The 18615-nt window shown below is 36.2% G+C and overlaps 2 protein-coding genes across 2 annotated transcripts; both read right to left on the bottom strand.

Moving 5' to 3' along the window:
• Nucleotides 1-3342: 3342 nt before the first annotated feature.
• Nucleotides 3343-7952, bottom strand: LOC139812840 (uncharacterized). Its single transcript, XM_071777939.1, has 7 exons — nt 7821-7952; nt 6353-6637; nt 5805-6081; nt 5251-5495; nt 4632-5027; nt 3864-4072; nt 3343-3787 (listed from the first exon to the last, which is right to left on the bottom strand). Exons 1-7 carry the CDS (start codon nt 7950-7952, stop codon nt 3703-3705), a joined length of 1629 nt encoding a protein of 542 aa, XP_071634040.1. The 3' UTR covers nt 3343-3702.
• Nucleotides 7953-14889: 6937 nt separating this feature from the next.
• On the bottom strand, nt 14890-17217 carry LOC139812839 (uncharacterized). Its single transcript, XM_071777938.1, has 2 exons — nt 17206-17217; nt 14890-16619 (listed from the first exon to the last, which is right to left on the bottom strand). Exons 1-2 carry the CDS (start codon nt 17215-17217, stop codon nt 15102-15104), a joined length of 1530 nt encoding a protein of 509 aa, XP_071634039.1. The 3' UTR covers nt 14890-15101.
• Between the last annotated feature and the right edge of the window lie 1398 nt (nt 17218-18615).

Raw genomic sequence — 18615 nt, 5'->3', positions numbered from 1 at the left:
CACGCGGATCTCATCGGACGTCCGTGTTACGTCGCGCCCGTGCGAAACCGCGGTGTTACCCAATGCCGAAAAGTGCGTTCGGGACTCCCTTCGACGGCGAATCGCGAGATGAGATGCGTGGCTTATCCTTCTCGCGGACTTTCACTGGCTTGCTCAAGAGCATCTGCCGCGGCCACTTTATCACCGCCTCTTCACGTATGGACCGCGATTGGAAAAATACGCGGAACTTTCACCGGCAATTACGTCCGGTCGAGTCCAGGAAGCGTTCATTCGATCGAGAGAAGAAAAAAAAAGATTTTTTGGAACTGTTGCGAAAAATGGCACGAGTGACGTGTGTTTCCGTTAAAATATTTCCCATGGATTTTCGGCGTTAAAACTTCATCCGGAGGGATTATTAAATTTAGGTTGAACAGCTGCAGCCACGAAATTCCACGCGCGATCAATTTCTGTCAATAACATATTATCCGTACTGATGTCAACACGCGGTTGTTAACTTCGCAATTATGTGTAACTACGTCAATAACGTTTATCGAAATTACTGCAGTTTCATTATTACAATTACAAAGGGGTGTTATTTTAGGATCATTAGAATGTTAATATCACGTAGTGCGAAAATTGTTATCGTTTTTAATTATTTTCATTTCAATGGTCTTATTATATAAAAATAAAGAAATAAACAAAAAATTATAAATATGACAAGAGAGTACGGAGCAAAAATGTATTATTCTCTTAATATATTTTTTACATAGCGAAATATTAATAAAATTCAAGAGAATATAGTACATACATTTCTTTCTGTCAAAAAATGTAACATTGATAAAAACAAAACACAAAAAATAAATTTTAATTTGACGACTTTATAAATTTTATAACAAGAATCACAGACAGTATGTGATCAATGTTTCTATTAAATATAATTTCTGACAGTTTGTAACACAATTAGAATGTAGTACGTTATAATATAATAAATATTAATTATGTGATCGCTTAATAAAACGGAATAGGGATTTGAGGAAAGATAAGGTTCTACAGGGCGTTAATACGCAAAGTTTGATTCAAGTACTCACGTAGATCCTAGTGAAACTCATGACGGCCGACCTTAAACCTGCTAGCTTGGCGGACTTGCCGTGTGTGTGTTTGGTACTGATGAAGCTGAGGCCAGAACATCCCACCTTATATGCCCTCGCTCCTGGTGTGAGAAGGACACCGTCATTATAGTTTCACCACAGCGAGACGAATGCTATTCGCGTTCGATACGGGAAGACATCTGCCAGTAGCGTAACGATGTCTGACAAATCGGCGCACCGATCAAGGAAAGTTCTTTATTTCTTTTGCATTACGCAAATAAACGTGTACGTATCGCGCTATAAATCGGATTAACAGGGAGAGTTTTTGTCCAGAACGAAGGGTATTGGAGAACGAAATGTGGATCGTTTGCTATAACGAATCGCGAATCTGGAATTCGCAACGTGAGATTGATTTTAGCAATTCTGAAAAATTTATTTATCACGTGTCGTTCACAAGAAAATATTATGATGAGTCCGAAGGCGTGAAGTACGAAATGCATGGGCATGTTGCTTCCATTTTTATTACACTACCGCTCATAATTATTCGAATGTGTGTGATAGATATTTTACCCTTTACTCCGATTTTAAAATCTTAGTAAATGTTCCATGTGTTCTATAAACATAGATAATACTTTATTAGAATAATTGACGCTGTTTTTATAATATATTAGTTGTAATTATACACATACAAAATTTAAATTATTGAAACAACGTTCATCGAACTATCTCCAATTATAGTCGATATTATACATTATTATTTCATTTATTAAAATTTACATTTCCTATAAACAAAGAGAATAATTATTCTCATATGGAAGAAATATTACAAAAAGCATTGAATGAAATATCAACAGAAACAATGATGAAATCAGTTCAACAAATGCAAACAATTTGTGTGAAAATGAAAACAGTAATTAAAGCAAAGAGAGCGCATATTGATGAACATTATTTAAATAAAAATTAATAAAACATTTTTGTATTAAATATTATATATTATAGTTCAATCTATAAGCTTATCGTGTAAAATAATTTTTATCAATAAATACTTCTCCCGGATGTAACTCTCTGTTTCTTTAATTCTTCAAGTTGTTCGAATAATTAAGAGTTAAAGTATATCAGCGGAAGATTCTGGTAAATTATACATTTACGGAAAAAGAAAGCGTGCACGATGACATTAATAACAAAATAATAGCCAGAATTAATTTCAAGCGATTAATTTTGCGCGCCTACACCGTTGGGCTCATCTCCGTAGCATCAGCTTTCTCATGTGAATATTCTCTCCGTTGATATATCGCGCTCACATAAATACTTGTAATCGTATGTTTCTTAAAATTAAATATATCTTTATTAGTGCTCTACTTTTTAATATCAACTCAGTCGATCTAAATGTACATCGTAAATTATCATAAATACTGTCATTAACTGTCAGAGCTAATCTCGTACGAGTTTATTAGATATGCTAATGACCGATAAATAATTTTGTCGTGTGCGCGTACTCGATAGGGCAATTAATAAAATCACATCGCAAATCATACGTCTTGATTAATAATGTCGTGTAGTAGATAACATGTAATTATCCCTTTTGTAACCGTAAAAAAAAGTTAAGTGTCTGGCTTTACCATCAACTAATGGTAGACGATAAATATCTTCTATCACGAAATTTGATTGCTCAATGAATTAATTTTCCTAATATCGAGAATATCCTAATATTTTTTGCGACGGTACGTATCATCATTAAAAACTTCGTAAATATTTTACATTCTTACATATTTGTTTGGTAGTTTAAAAATCCAAATTTGTGTTAAAATCTCAATCCAGTTTGTTGCAAAATCGAAATAATATTTGGAGGAGAAATTATAATATTATAATTTCTTCTTCAAATTATAATAATACAATAAAGAAAATATTAAATTTGAAAAATATTGCATTAAAAAAAATAGTTTTATGATGTTAATTAATAAATTTAACTATCTGATTATTAAATATGTAACAGTGTAAAAAATAAATTAAATATATAAATATTAGGTATATAAGAATAACAAGAATACTAAATATAAGAATTAAATATAAAAAAATATTTTAATTTGGTTGTTAGAAAGAATGTTACTCACAAGTAAATATTTAACGGAAAAATATTTAAAATATATTTACACGAATTTTTAGTTGCCGTTATATGCGTAAGAAACATTTTATAATATGTAAGAAATAGTTACTTCTCTAAATAAAAAAAATAGTTTTATGTAAAATTATATCAAATTATTAAAGTTGATAGAATATATGCATAATTAACAAATTCTACACATATTTCTGTATCTTATTTTACAAGTTGGAGGAAAGATATCACCAGCTGTGTTTTTCATTTCAAATTTTATTGAAAAATCGTAAACAAAGTATTTGTCGTTTACTGAACGCGTCTTTACAAACGTAAAAGAGAACAGTATAAAAAGGCTTTTGCATGATCTTCGATGAAAGACTAGATGCGATGACGCCGTCGACCTCTGTTCAAACGACACATCTTCGATGTCCGTCCTGATACGCCTCGGTCGTCGTATGTGATCGCTAGTAATTAAGTTTTCAAACTGTACTGACCCTTGTGTATATGACATTCGTCAATCGTCATGCCACTTACGGCGATTCACTCGGACTTGCGCTTCTTAAGAGCGAAGTTCACTTTCGACGGGAGAAAGCCCCCTTCCAGCTTTATTGGTCTTTCTCTGTATCTATAACAATATAGTTATGGCAGTAATTACAGTAATAAGAGGCACTCTGGCATTTTTATTACTCACTCTATCATACCTGGCTATGTCCTGTGCAGCAATGACTTTGCTTGGAATGTACGTGTCAAGTAACGACCTCGGCTCCGAGGGCAAGGAGTGATCTTGCACTTGCAACAAGGCCTGCTCGTCTTCGAAGGAGCCCCGAATAGGTTCTAGTTGTGTACTACCTTTGAAGTCATGCGGGGGAAACTGAGGCGGTACGAAATGAGTTTTGGGCTCGTCAGGCACCTGTTCGAAAACACATTAAACAAAGTTATAGTTTCTGTGTTGCGTGAAATGAGACGATGATTATAAAAGAGAGCTCTGAGCAAGTGATCCTGCAGGATATTGCAAATATATATTTACAATAAAGAAACAAAAAAAATTTTAACTATATTTTAACTCAGGATGTGATTTATTATTTTTTGTCATAAAAAAATATACTGCAATTAATACATTAAAATTATTTTCATAAAAAAATATACTACATTATTTTATAGAAAATATCATACGTTTCTTTATTGCATTAAAGTAAAAGTGCTAATGGAGAACAAATATCGTAGACGGCATGTAGTAGCGCGGCGACAGAGGTAATTAAACTATGCTAATTAGATAGCAATGACATACCGTTAACGATGCTAATTTAAATATCTAATTATAACTCCGGCGGGTAAAGCGACAGTTATGTAAAACTGTCATTTCCATTACAAAACACCGATTTCTGATAAATGTAACGTAGTCACGCAAGCTATAAATCACGCTGAGTGAAATATCAGTTATGACACTGGAATCTATTACATTTACTAACCTTGATATAGTTCTGCGACTGGTCCTGGCTGATCTGCTCCTGCAGGACTTCCTTCGGCGCCTCGTGGCCGATTGTCGGTGCGATGTACAGCTGTTGTTGCGTCTGATATTGATTCAACTGTCCGCGAAGGTAGTTATCCTGAATGTAGGCTGGTAGACGAGCGTAAAAATCGCTGTAAGCGGCAGCGGGATCGCTGTAAGCTATGCCAGGCTGCGTGTAAACTAATTGCTGCACATACTGCGGCTGCGAAGGCGTGATGTAAGCTTGCGTGTGCAACAGGGTCTTTCCTTGAGCCAGCGACTGCTGGGGTTGCGCGTACAAGGGTGTCGTCAGGGTGGACGAGCTGAGCTTCTTTTTCGGTATACTTGGGATTGCGTAAGTCGATCCTTTCGGCGCCTAAAATATTCACGATCTGACGAGTGAAACAGAAAAGATAGCTCCGATCGTGCGACCAGTTTAAATCGATGCTAAAATATTCACGAATATGTTTACTATGCAGGAAGAAAGTTTAGCGTTTCACTCTTAATCACGATATTGCGACATTATTGCTACAATAATCATTTGCACAAAAATGCAATTCATTAAGAAAGTTACATTCGCGGAAATTAAACTCTCTTACCTTGGTCGTGAACGTCACCGGCCCGGCAGTAGAGTAAGATGGTTGTAAGGGAGGGATCAATTGTTTCTGATTGTACACGGAGGCATATATGGGTATGGAAATTTGTTGAGCCGCGTTGCTGGCTAACTGTAACGGAGGTTGCGCCAATCCGGCACCTTTTAAACCCACCAAAGGATTACTATCCAAGGGATAATAGGGATAATAGGGAAGCAATTGTGTCACCGGAACGTCGATGTAAAGAGGTTCTGCAAAGTAAAAACACATAATTCATTTTTTAATTCTTTTTTCAATAATTATCGAGGTAAATATTTTATTTCTATTAAGTAATTTTATCTTCTTTTCTTCTTTTTTGACAATAGACTTCTAAACACTTATTATATTTTTCTAAATATTTAAATATCGTTACAGCATTTTCATTTTATTGTTAATTTATAATTTTGTAACGTAATTAAAGTATGCTCTGTAGTATAAATATTATTATTCAAAAAAGTTCTTGAATATAAATTTATAGGATAGAGAAATGTTAAAAGCACTTTTATGTTTGTGTCCTTTACCTTTATTGACAGCTTTCGTGTATTTTTCCGTGACTGCTTTCTGTTGAACACTTTGAATGTAGTTGCCCACTGGTATTTCCGGTTGGTAGTTTAATTTCTGAGATTCGAAGGCGATAGGAGCAATGCCTTTGGCTGCTATTTCTATTTGTTGTTGATATCCGCCGTAATATTGTGCCGGCGGAATATTTTGCTGTGGCAGAATTTGGCTCGGCTGTTTATATTGTGCTTCGTGTACAGAGTATTGATTAGGTTGACTGTATTCTTCAGGTGGTACCTCCTAACGATAACAAAACGAAGAAGACAAAAGAGTTAATAAACGAAAACAGCATTATTTTATATAGTTGATAGAATTACATATTGGTATTTTACAGATATAACTGTTTTCTTTTTTAATATTATTTTCTACATTATATGCACGCATATACTGTATGATAGCATATTATAAAATTTATCTGCTATAAAAATTTTTATATCGGTTATAGGAACGTGACTAAAAGGAAGTAAAAGCTCTTAAAGTTCCGTACTGCAACATTTAATTAATATCTTACGCTATATTTTATATCCTGAAGTCGCTGAGGTGGGATGTACAGTTCGGAATGACTCAAAGTATTATATTGGCTTGGTATTTGATACTGCTGCTGCTGATTGGGCTTGGCGGTATATTTCGTCTCATCAGTCCGGATGCTCTCAGGCTTACCCTCCGCCCTCAGATTATCTCTCTCTATATCTTCTAAATTAATTTTCTTCTCGGCATACGTCGCTGTTACCAGCAGACCCAATATTAAATAGATTTTCTGTAATCGAAAGAGAAAGTTAAAATTACTGTCAATCAGCTATTCTCTATTGTGTCCTTTCATTTTCTTTTTTCTTTTTAATTCGTCATCCAATTGTGCATCCTGCAATAATCTATAAGTTTCTAAGTATAAAATTGACTAATGACTTTTGCATGAAATACAAATAGCTTGATTGGCATGTGTCGTGTAAGTAAAAATGTTAATTGCTTTCTTGACGCATATTAGAAGAGAAATATATCATTATATTTAAACGTGTATTTAGAAAAAGCATTAATGATATTAAATTGTGTTGAAAGTTGAACTCAATAAATTTCAAGAAATATGATTCAAGAAAAATCGCGAAATTAACTGCTTAAGAAATCTTCTTGTCGAGTTCATCATGCAACTACGATGATTTATAAAAGTTTAATGCGATTAATTCGTAGATGTACAAAGAAATGTAAGAGAAACAAATTAATAATCCCTAATAAACAATGCGTAATAATAATCGGCCTACGAAGCGATTAGCGATTACGCGCTTTAGCGGTTAATTATTATATTGTGTGTTCACCATTATCGTTTCCGGCAAAAACGTATTTGCACCGGGCACACTTTCACTGCACGTGAAGTTCTGGGTCAAACATCCGGCATGGACCACTCTTATATAGATTGTGTTATCCCGCCACCGGCGGGCGGGCCGCTCCCTCCCTCGTACACGTGTATCGTCACATGCATGCATGTACATTTCTCTCTCTATCTTTTTTTTTATCTCTAAACGAATTTTCAGGCATACATTACAGTGTGTCATGTACCAGGAAAAGCTACGCGCTTTTAAAAATTTATAACGAAACTTTGAAATATTACCCCAGCTATTTTTCAATTTAATAGAACGTATTACTGACGACGGAACATTTTTTTATTTTGTTGTACAAAAAATAGTTTTCGTACAAAATTTGTTTTATATATTTCTCTAGAAGCAAATTCTTCACACAATAATTTTATTTGTGATATCCTTTTATGGGAATCAATATGAAACTCTGTTACAAAACTCTCTTCTCTTCTCTTTGTTAGCGACGTTATGCATTTCTTTTCCGTGGCAGTTATATAATGTGCGGTACTATCTCACTAAAATATTGAAGTGGAAACATCTATATAACGGGGGCATACTTACCATGTTGCAAATATATATATTATAAAAAAAAAATACAGACACGACACAAAGGACTTAGCTCTACTATAAAACCGAATCAGACGTGCGTTCTCTTATATAGCCTTTATCCCTACCAGATGTATCTCCTGTCGAGCTACACTTCACTTCTTGATTAAAGCGTGTGTGATAATCCGTGTCGGTGGTCCACGGAATATAGAATACCATCATGACACGAGTAAAAGTGAAGATATTCCTTAAATTACTTCCTCAATTTTTTTGAGAATATACGACTGGATCTCATTTCAGAGAAAGACTAACACGTGCCTCGAAAACGCTACATTCCTAAGTTATTTACATCTCACAATAATTATTTTTAAACTTTTGTAATTATTTTCAGAAATAATTGCTTCAGAAATAATGTCAGTAATTGTTTTTTAATAAAATATTATGTCAAGTTCATTATAGAGATCTGTGGTATCTGACAAAATTTAAAATATAATTTTATGCATAATTTTATGTGTTGCGTAATACAAAGGAATTTGAAAAATTAAATTATATAAAATACAATATAAAATAAATTAAAATAAAAAAATTATATAATATTAAAATACGTAAATGTGTTTGCATTAAAATATACGGTATATAAAATTACAAATAAAATCCTATCTCGAAATCTGAAGTGAATTAAAATAGATTATTTAAAGTGGACTTTATAAAAATGGAAATGTGACTAGAGTTTTAAGCAGAGTATTACTTTTTAATACTCAAATTTTATATCATACTCATGGTATTCAAATTAGATAGAAAAATAATGATTAAAATGAAATTAATTGACGTTAACTGCATGTACATTCTATTCAAGAATATGCCGAGATGCAAAATAAGAAGATCATGATTTCATGTAAGTGTGATTAATATTGATTATAAGGAAACGTTAATTTGCTTGGAACGATTCATTTTGCATCCATCAGATAAACGGCAGAAAACTAATCTTTTCGTAGAAAGAAACGCGTCGAAGATGCCGTGTCGTTAGTACGAGATTAACAGGCAGGAAAAAGTCGATTATTAAAACGCAATCTCCTGGGAACGTGATATATCATTGAGGTGATCAAACCAGAAATGAGCTTCACGTACTTAATCATTATCGTCATTTTCACGCACGTCGTTCGTGGTCTCGGCTATCCGATTGCGTTCGACGCGGAATAAAGTGCGTTAAGTGCCTGGTAGTAGCGTTATCGGCACTCATAATCTTCACGTAAATTGCTCCCCAGATTTTTTGAAGCCGTTAAATCGCGCTAATTACCATGCCCAATTATTCGGTTCATTAAACTCCTAATTGGCCGAGTCGGTGCGTTTCAATCGATCTCGCACTAACCACAATTTGCAAATAAACAGATCAAATGATATACAGCTTTACTGATTTACATTCCTATAGAATATGAATTAAATATACAATTGCGAAAATTATTTTGTATAGCGTTAATATGTATGAAAAGTTTTACGTACGATTACAATCGTTCCCCAACATATCTTTTAATTACAATAACTCTTTCATTTTGTTTTTGTTTAATGATATATTATATAGATTCGATGATATGTAAAAAGTTTAACGAAAATTATATGCTCGCTAAAAGTTAATATTACGAACTAAATTTTAGTATAATAAAATATTATTTTTGAAAGAACTTTAATTAATATTTGATAGAAATTTAATAGAAATTGTTGGAGCTCGTTATTATCCAGGTAAGTATAATATTCATCAAAATTCTCGATACAATCTACCGTTTATTAATTCAAGTTCTGCATAATGAGAAACAAGCGCCAACGTCAGTGTCTTCTGCGAACAATAGAGAGAATGATCGATGTGATCTGATAGGAAGTGGCGGTTTCCGATTATTGAACGATATAATGGCATACGGCATACGCACTTGTGGAAAAGTGGATTATTCTCACCACTGCGTGTCTAATAGTTGCATGCAAGATTGAGTTGTGAGATTTGGACATGCGATCTGATTGTTTAATTCAAAAGGCGGCAATATATCTTCGGTATTCATATATATAAATCTGATATGTATTTTACAATAACTTATTGAAACTTACGCTGGTGATAAGTTATTGGGTTATACTAATTTTTACTTTTTTAAAATTTCATATAATTTGTAACATAATTTTAATACAATCACTATTCCAAATTCTTTATGATTTATAAATTGCAGCCAGTATATGTTTGCAAAATATGTACGTTCGATAAACAAATCTCTACAAAATTAATAGGCACAACGCGTAAGTAATTAATCATGCTAATCTCTCACATGTAGAATTTGCTATCTAGTACTTCATTCTGTAAGATCGATGATACGTTCAAGTTCATATTTCTCTTAATTTTCATGATTAGATCTAACAATAAATCATTCTCGTATTAAACGACGTAATTGGTGAAGGTGTTCTCGACTACAGCTCGCGAGATTGTATTAAAATGATGCAAAAAATCGCATTGAACATCAGAACACCATTCCTGCCGTTCATCCGATCGAATTTGAGCGATAACGGTTACCCGACAAGTCATCCGGGCGAACTACCGCTTATCGCGACGATCGCGTGGCGAGGTGTTCCTGAAAATTCCTAAATGGAAAAGCCATCGCTCGCTCGCTCCATTCTGTCGCAGACAATGGGGAAAAGGGCTCCGGATCGAAGAAGCGGAAAGAGAAGGGGGTGGAGAGCGGCTTTTCTTGCATAGATTCCTGACGGGAATGGGTGATCGATGCAGTCGGGAGTCACGGAAGGGAAAGGATCGCGAGGATGGAAAGGAGGTCTCGTAATGACTCGCAATATCTTTGTTGCTCTCTCTTTCTCCCTGATGTAGAAGTGGAAACGTTCCGCTGTTCGAGTCGCACAAAGGCCCGACCCTTTCCTCGGACATACACACCCAGATGTGTTCCACCTGCTAAAGCGGAAGATAATGATGAGGAAGAGGCTGAAGAGAAGGAGGAGGACCGGGACTTTCTACGGTGGTCATGGGTGTGGATTACAAACCTTATACCGATCGCCCGCTATTGCGTCAAACGACGCTGCACTTGAGACAAATTACCTGCAACCTCGAGTCAGAAAACTTTCTCGGACCGCGCGAAGCCGGCGGCGCCTCCGACCTCCGACGAAACGCGTGCGAAAGGGTGGAGAAAAACGAGGAAGTAAACTAGACTCGTTACATTGACGACGCGCCGCCGCGCCGATTGGAACGCAGTTTCTCATATTTACGACGAAGCGACAACAAAAAATGCAAATATTCGACCTTTCCGGCCGATCGCTTTCTCGAATTTGATCATACCCGGATTCGCCTACGATTAGCTGTCCGTTCGCGATTAGCGCGATCCGTTAAATTTTTTATGTTTGCTCGAATTGACCGTCGCATGTCCGCTTTCGAAATTCACTCGATCGATTATATTATCATTCGCATACGATCATCATTCGCAAGTAACGATCGTCATTTGCATGCGCATCTCTCTCTCTCATTAAGTGAGGCTGGGAAATTGGCGGATATTAGAAATCCTTAAGTAGTAAAGTATGCTTTCCTAATAAATTCTTTTTTTCTTTTATCTATCTCGAAGACGCTGCAATAAATTAATTGATCGAAATTACTTTTTTTTTATTATTGCTTGAACTTTTCTCTGAAAGTAAAATAAAGGATAAAAAATCTGCAGCTCTCTCCGATATGCAAAAAAGAATTACGAACAATTTTTTCTATTATTACTATAATACATGTATATAACTCTCTAAGCATCTACAACTCTGTGGTTGTTTTGCATGGCCAAAATTTAATAATATAATCTTAAATTTATTTAAGATTAGTACTAAATTTATTACGATGTTATGACGGTAATTTATTAACTTAGAAGAGAAAATGCGGAAATATAAACCGGAAATATAAACCATTTAAAAAATGCAATAAAAATAATCATCGCACCGCATGCAATCTACTCGTCGGAGTCAGGGAAACCGAGTAAGTAGTACACAATTGCAGAAGAGTGCCAAATATAGAGTAACACATTTTCTACATAAATTAAGCAGAGTGCTATAACATTTTTTTCGATGCAACGTTCTCTGGATCGAAATCTTATCGGAATAATGCAGATAGCTCGGTTGTCGGCTCGCATGACGCGTGACGGCTCATAAACATAAAGAGAAAATGACGCTTACAATAACGGTTACAGTAATGAATGTCCTTACACATGCGTGTGAATATGAGACTTTCTACCACTGTCGCCAAAAGCTGCAGCCTTGTTTATCCGTTTATACAGGCGAGGCGCTTATGCGCTTCGAACTTTCGGGTCGCCGTATATTATCGATCGAGATCGAGTCGCAGCGCGTGAAAGTAACAGGCTTGGTCCATCTGATTTTATTCCAGACACCATCAGCGTATGCACGAGCGCGCCGTGAAATGAACAAAATAAAGCAAAACGGCGCGCCGAGCGCAGCTCTCACTCATCTGCCACGATATCCGCATCAAGATTGGCGTCAAGACTTATTGCATTCCGCATGAAACATGCAATTCCGTCAAATTTATTAATTCTATGCATACAACCGTGTGTTACAAGAGATGAAAAAGAAATTTGCATTAGTTTCCTAATTTTAGATATGTAATTAAACATGTTCGAAGAAATATTTTACAATATTAGTTGGACCTTCACTTCCAGATATATTTTTACACATTCTCATCAGGAAGAAAGATACGAGAATGAACTAAAGAAAGATATGGATGACCGAGTACTCATATATGAGCGGCGTAGTTTCGTGAAACTTAAAAGGAAATAGTGAACGTTTCTTATCTCATTCACACGGTCCATCGACGTGCCGGTTCAAGCAGACCGGTTACGAGACCTTACTTCCGCTTTCCATCGCGGCCGGCACGCCTCATCCGGTAGATCTTACCGGACATTTGCCGTGATCCGGATTTCTTCCATTTTCCAGCGCCGCGGCCGTGATTCCATGTTAAGACGATACCGTACAAAAGACGGAAAATATCTTAAACGTTCAATTAGCGCCGCGCTAAATAAAGGACGTGCGGAGCAACGGCGCGCAGAAAAGCTCATAACGAAATTAATTGGCGAGCGCGGAATTAATTAGAGACGGGGGATTCATCACCGGTAGAGAAAAGGCAGCGCGCCGTCCCATATTCTCATAGAATTTCAAGATAAAGCAGTCACACATCGTCCATCGTCGCGGTGCATCTGTAATTTACATTGGCTTCTTTCACATATTAACTTTCTACAATCATCTAAAACGGCGAGGACAATATGTTATTATGTAGTTTTAAATTTATCTCTTTACTTAGTGATAATTGATTGACTTTAGACGATCTAAGTAAGTTGTGCCAGAATCAAATAGAAATCTAATGTTAAGTATTGCGTATATAAAAAATACTTGAATAATCAGAATACACGTATATAAAAAATATGTACTATTAAAATGTGCACATAAATAAAACTGTATAAAATATGCAGTTACATAAATAATTCTATGTCAAAATCAGACGCAAGTTATATAGATTGTTTAAAATAAACTTTAAACATTTATATTAAGTAAAATAAATGCGCTATATTCAGAAAACAAACATAAAATTTATCATTGTTCGCAACATGCCAATACATAGAAATAGAAAATAAGAGCTTTCTATTGTACGTGTTTTAATTATGTAGCGCGCCGCGTAAAGCATATTATCTTAATGATATGGTAAACCTTCAAAATTGCCTCGTCCGTGTAAATTTCCGCGTCTTAATCCGCCAGATTTTCACGTACATCGCAGTTTGTGATGACGTGTATATAATTACGTTGAAAGGAACACGGTAGAAAAGAAGCAGGAAGCTGTCGCTCATCGAACGAAAGTAAAGTACAAAAATAAACACAAAAGGGAAACCGGTTTGCAGTACTTACACCGAAGAGAAAGGAGTGCAAACGTCAAAGGCAGCATAAAGGATCGCTTATTATAATATTAGTGACTAAAACGCGTATTTAAAATATATGTATATAGGTCGTAAAGTTAATAGGATCCTCATTGTCGGATCAGAGCGGATCAGGTCCAATGCGACAATGTGACTTTTTGCTCTAAAAAAGACTCGCTGTGCAATGCTAAAAGGCTTTTGCAAAACAGGTACAGGTTTCGCGTTCTTTTCACGCGTCTCGTAAATTTTAAAAGATTAACATCTCTCGCGTTTTCGCGGTAACATAAAAGCGACAGTCGCCGCTCACATGAGAGAAAGAAAGTACCAAGCTGGATCAAAGAGATGATATAAGTAATCGTATTAAGGAGTAATCTTGTGCATATCTATGAGCATGCCTTTCATTTAGCGATTGATGCTAAAATAAATCATTCGGAACATTAGCGCCTGTTAGGTTGTCAAGTTTTTATTTTTTGACTTGCAGCTATCAATAATGTTAGACGAATAATATTGATTTAAAAACAGATTTTGTTTAACTTACAATTAGTGAATTAGGGAGTGAAAGTGTATATATATGAAATGTACAAGCGTGTTTTTTTCTGTTTTGCAATATAAAGAAAGAAATCGTTATAATTAACTCGTAATTTTCTCATTAGATACAAAAGAACATAACACGGCGCATAAATATAAAAATGTTATAATATACAGAAGAATACTTATTTATAAGGAGTTTTAATTATGGGATTTAGGCTTTAAGTGAAATTGGAATAGGCGAAGATGTTACGAAAAATTGCAATATTTCAAGCATTTAATGTTATTTAAAATTATTTACATAATTTTTATTTATATCAGATATTTTGTTTAAAAGCATTTAAACAGTCATATTTTACAACAATACTTTTATTTACAATTCAACTTTGAATTTTAAACCTTGTAATTTTAAGTAATTCAGACATTTACTCACAACTCTATAGATTAAAAATCATTAACTCCATAAGAATGTTTTATTACTCATATTATCTATTATTTATCTGTGGATACGTCAAATCGAAAGAATAGATTGAAAATAAAGGTAGATGAATTTCATTATATTTTAAATTATAAAGGAAATTTATTTTATAGTCTTATGTATAATAAAAAATTAATATTTTGATTTGTAATTTTGGAATTTAACTAAGGGTAAAATAATTAACATTAAAACATATAGTATAAAAAATTGATCGCAAAATCTTAACTTAACTCTTTTTGTAAATAATCGGTACAATAATAAATATAAAAACAGTGTTTGATATCCGAGATGCTCTATACAAATAATTATTTAATTTGCTAGGACTAAAAGAAGCCGCGTCAATTCAACAACAAGAAGAAAATAACAAGAAACAAACAGTACATCTTATGTGTAATAGCACCAGTTCTTCAGTTTGATTGCGTTTGCTGTATTTTATCCTTTAAATTGTTTTGTTCCAAAAGTGCCGCTGTTAGTATTGGTCTCATCTTGCTGCGGCTGCTGCACCTGATCCGACTCGTAAGCGGAGTACTGATAACTGTGCAATCGAGGTGTCTGAGGAGCGACAGCAAAACCTTCACTCTGATAAGAGCCCGGCTGACTCTGATACGTCCCGTAATTCTGTTCCTGCTTGTTGCCGGACTGACTGTAAGTGCCGCCGTAACTCTGCGACGCGTCATAATTGCCGTATTTGACAGATTGACCTGCCGATTGATTGCTGCTCACGCGAGCGCGATGATTGTTACTTTCGGGCGATATGTACGACGCTGCTTGAGAATGATTCCGCGACGCCGGCTTTTGAGCGTAAGCGTTCGAGTACTTTGCATTCTTACTCGGGGCTTTCTGAGACAACGCGCCCTGCTGCTTCGTTTGTTCCCCATTGACTTTGGCGATTCCGACGGAATCGATCACGTAGGTGACACCGCCGGTTTTGCTCCTCGCGTCTGAAAGAATCATGTACGACGGCGCGTTTGGATTGTAAGCACCCTGGTTCTCGTACGATCCATCGTTGGCATAGTTCAGAGTGTCCCTGCTATTCTCATAGGAATGACCGGATTGCTGTCGCGCGTTCTGCGCCAGTAGATCGGCCAACGCCTGGCTAGTCATCTGCTCAACCTGCTGAGCCCTGACGTACGCAGTGGGCAGCGGATAATCCGGACTTACAGACTGCCCCCCTACGTTGATGACTCCATACGTCGTCCTCGGCAAGGAAATCGGCAGATTCAGATTTTTCACTTGAACTCCCGCGAGTTGATTGTACGGACTGGCCAATTTGTATGTGCTGGATTGCACGTCGAGGTCCCGCGAGTTTCCGGCTATGTAGTTTCCGCCGTCCACGAACTGAGGCGCGTTTTGGCTCGTCCCGTCCACGTTCGCTCTCTCGCCCTTTTTATCCGCGTCCTGCTTATCGCCCTCCGCAACGGGAACTTGCGATGTCTCGCGATAGTCGATCCCTGACGACGACGGCGGCGGCGGCGGCGGCGGCGGCGGTGGCAGGAACAGGGCGTGAGTGAAATAATGAGGGTAGTAATAGGGCGGCTGGTAGTAATAGTTTGGATACGACGGCACTGGATACGACGTCGGATTCACCGCGTACGAAGCGGGATATGAATTATAGGCGGGATACGGCACGTTAGCGTAGACATAGGCCTCGCCGCTGTTGTGGTACGAGGGATAGACGTATGCGGGTGTGCTGTTTGTGAGATACGGATTATTATCGGGATAAGAAGAAGCCCTTTGGTAATTGCTGCTGTAGCTGGAGCTGTAGGTGTCCTTGGCGTCGACTTTCGGCGCGTACAGTTCCGATGTTAATTGAGAGTTTGCTTCTCCCTCGGTGCCTCGCTTGAATAGTTTAAGGCTGTAAGGGTAGATCGGATGTATCGGTAGAAATGGCTCGTCATTAGGATTCTGTGGCCGAGCGAAAATTGCTGGTGACAGCAAGCAGAGCAGTATCTGTAATTAAACATTTGTATTCATATATTTAATAAAATACACAATTGCCAATTTTATATATAATTATATCAATTAAAAATAAATTATACACATATATATATTTTTTTATTGTTGCATTAGTAAAAGATACCATTACAATTATTTTGTAATATCTATCAATATATAATTAATATAAGTATTATATAATTATGTGTAAAAATAGAATTCTCAGTATTTGTTATTATAATATAATCAGTATGTGAAAAAATACATTTAAAGACTAATATCATATTTATATGCAAGTTCTATTTCTTTGTTAATAAATAATTTAAAGTACTTTTTATCATATTACAATTGGTTTGATGCATATACATATGTACAATAAAAACGAAAACTCTCGGAACAAAAATAGAAATATATATCATTAAATTTAAAAGCATTTTAAAACATAAAGTTTCCTTAAAATACCTGTTTATAATTAGACCGTGTAAAAAGAATCAGACACCATGTTTAATTAGCATTAAATACAATAGCATTAAATAAAATACGGAATCTTTTACATTTAATTAACACATTTATTACAATTAGTATAACAGTTTATACTAACCAGTCGTTCCATCTCCGCTGCAGTTCACCTGTTGCCGTCGGAGATTGGCTACGAAGCTATGCTCTCTTCCGTCGTTTAATCGTTATTTTATCCGGCACCTTGTCCACACTAGCAATTTTGCAGATCAGACCAACGCGACGGTCCCACCTTTAATGACACATCGGCCGACATTGAATTTCTCCTTTATACCCGGCCACCGGAAAAATTGCGGAAACTAGTTTAACATTTCTCTGCTCTTACATATAGGCAACTGGAAGTGATAGTGCACGCTTCGACGGCGCAGTGAAAATGTATAGAATGCCGTTCGATCGCCGTCAAATGGTGAATGTGACAGGCTGATCCGTCATTACCCGGCAGTGCAATAGATATCGGGCTATCGTGTATTTTCTACCGGACATTTTGAGGAAACGAGCAAAATTCTGTGTCCTCCCAGCGAGACAAACGATTATTAAGTAATTATTAGCTGAGCTACTGTGACGATATGTAACCAACATTTTTGTCGACCATTGAAACATATTTGACAACGCATGATTTTCGCGAAAGTCCGAGTTGGACTGACTAAAAGTGACCGGTCGGAAAACAAAACGATGGCCGCTCAAGATCGAACGAACCAGGAAGTGGAGCGCCCTCCGGCATCCTCAAGCAGGATCTTTCCAATCTCGCTCGAACAACGCCTTTCGCGATGACGCTCTCGTATGCCTTTGAAAACGTCGATTTACTTTACTTTCACCCATGCGCCGTTTCCCATCAGCGAATATCTTTATCAGGCAGATCACATCCGTGATAACAACATTTGATATGGACGATTGCGTCCTGGCGACATCCGGGAAAATGTAATTCTTGGTGTCGTTGTCGATTTCTCTTAATTTAGATAAAGTGCCAAGTTTTTACTTGGTTCATATACCAAATAAATATATATCTTTAATAAGACGCGGCTCGTTAAGACGCGTACTCAATAAATAATGTGAATGTGATGAACCTGTTTTAGATGAGTTTCATGATAAATAATATTAATATGTATATTAGCATATATGGTTTAATTTTTCTAAATTTTTATTAAATGTTTATTAAAAATGCGAAAGATTTCTTTTCAGAAACCAATTTTAAAAAATTAGCACGAGTGAATTAAAAAAAATCTTACATTACATATCGTCGTTACTCAACTACAAACTCCATCTTCTTATAAGTTTAAAATTTTACCGCAAATATCCCTTTATTGCTAACTGCTACATTACCTCTCGCTGCACATACTCGAATCTCGTTCAATTACTTCATTGGAAAAAAGGTCTCGTGTTACAAGTCGGTACGTCACGAAAGTGAATCTCCCAGTCGCCTGACAGGCTGGACACTCGCAAGTCCGAGATCAAGTCAGAGATGCGTGACGGGGTCCACCCGGGGGAACGCCTTCGC

The sequence above is a fragment of the Temnothorax longispinosus genome, chromosome 5 (genome assembly GCF_030848805.1).
Source record: "Temnothorax longispinosus isolate EJ_2023e chromosome 5, Tlon_JGU_v1, whole genome shotgun sequence".
Taxonomy (NCBI): Eukaryota; Metazoa; Arthropoda; class Insecta; order Hymenoptera; family Formicidae; genus Temnothorax; species Temnothorax longispinosus.
This window is presented reverse-complemented; position numbering and strand designations above follow the sequence as displayed.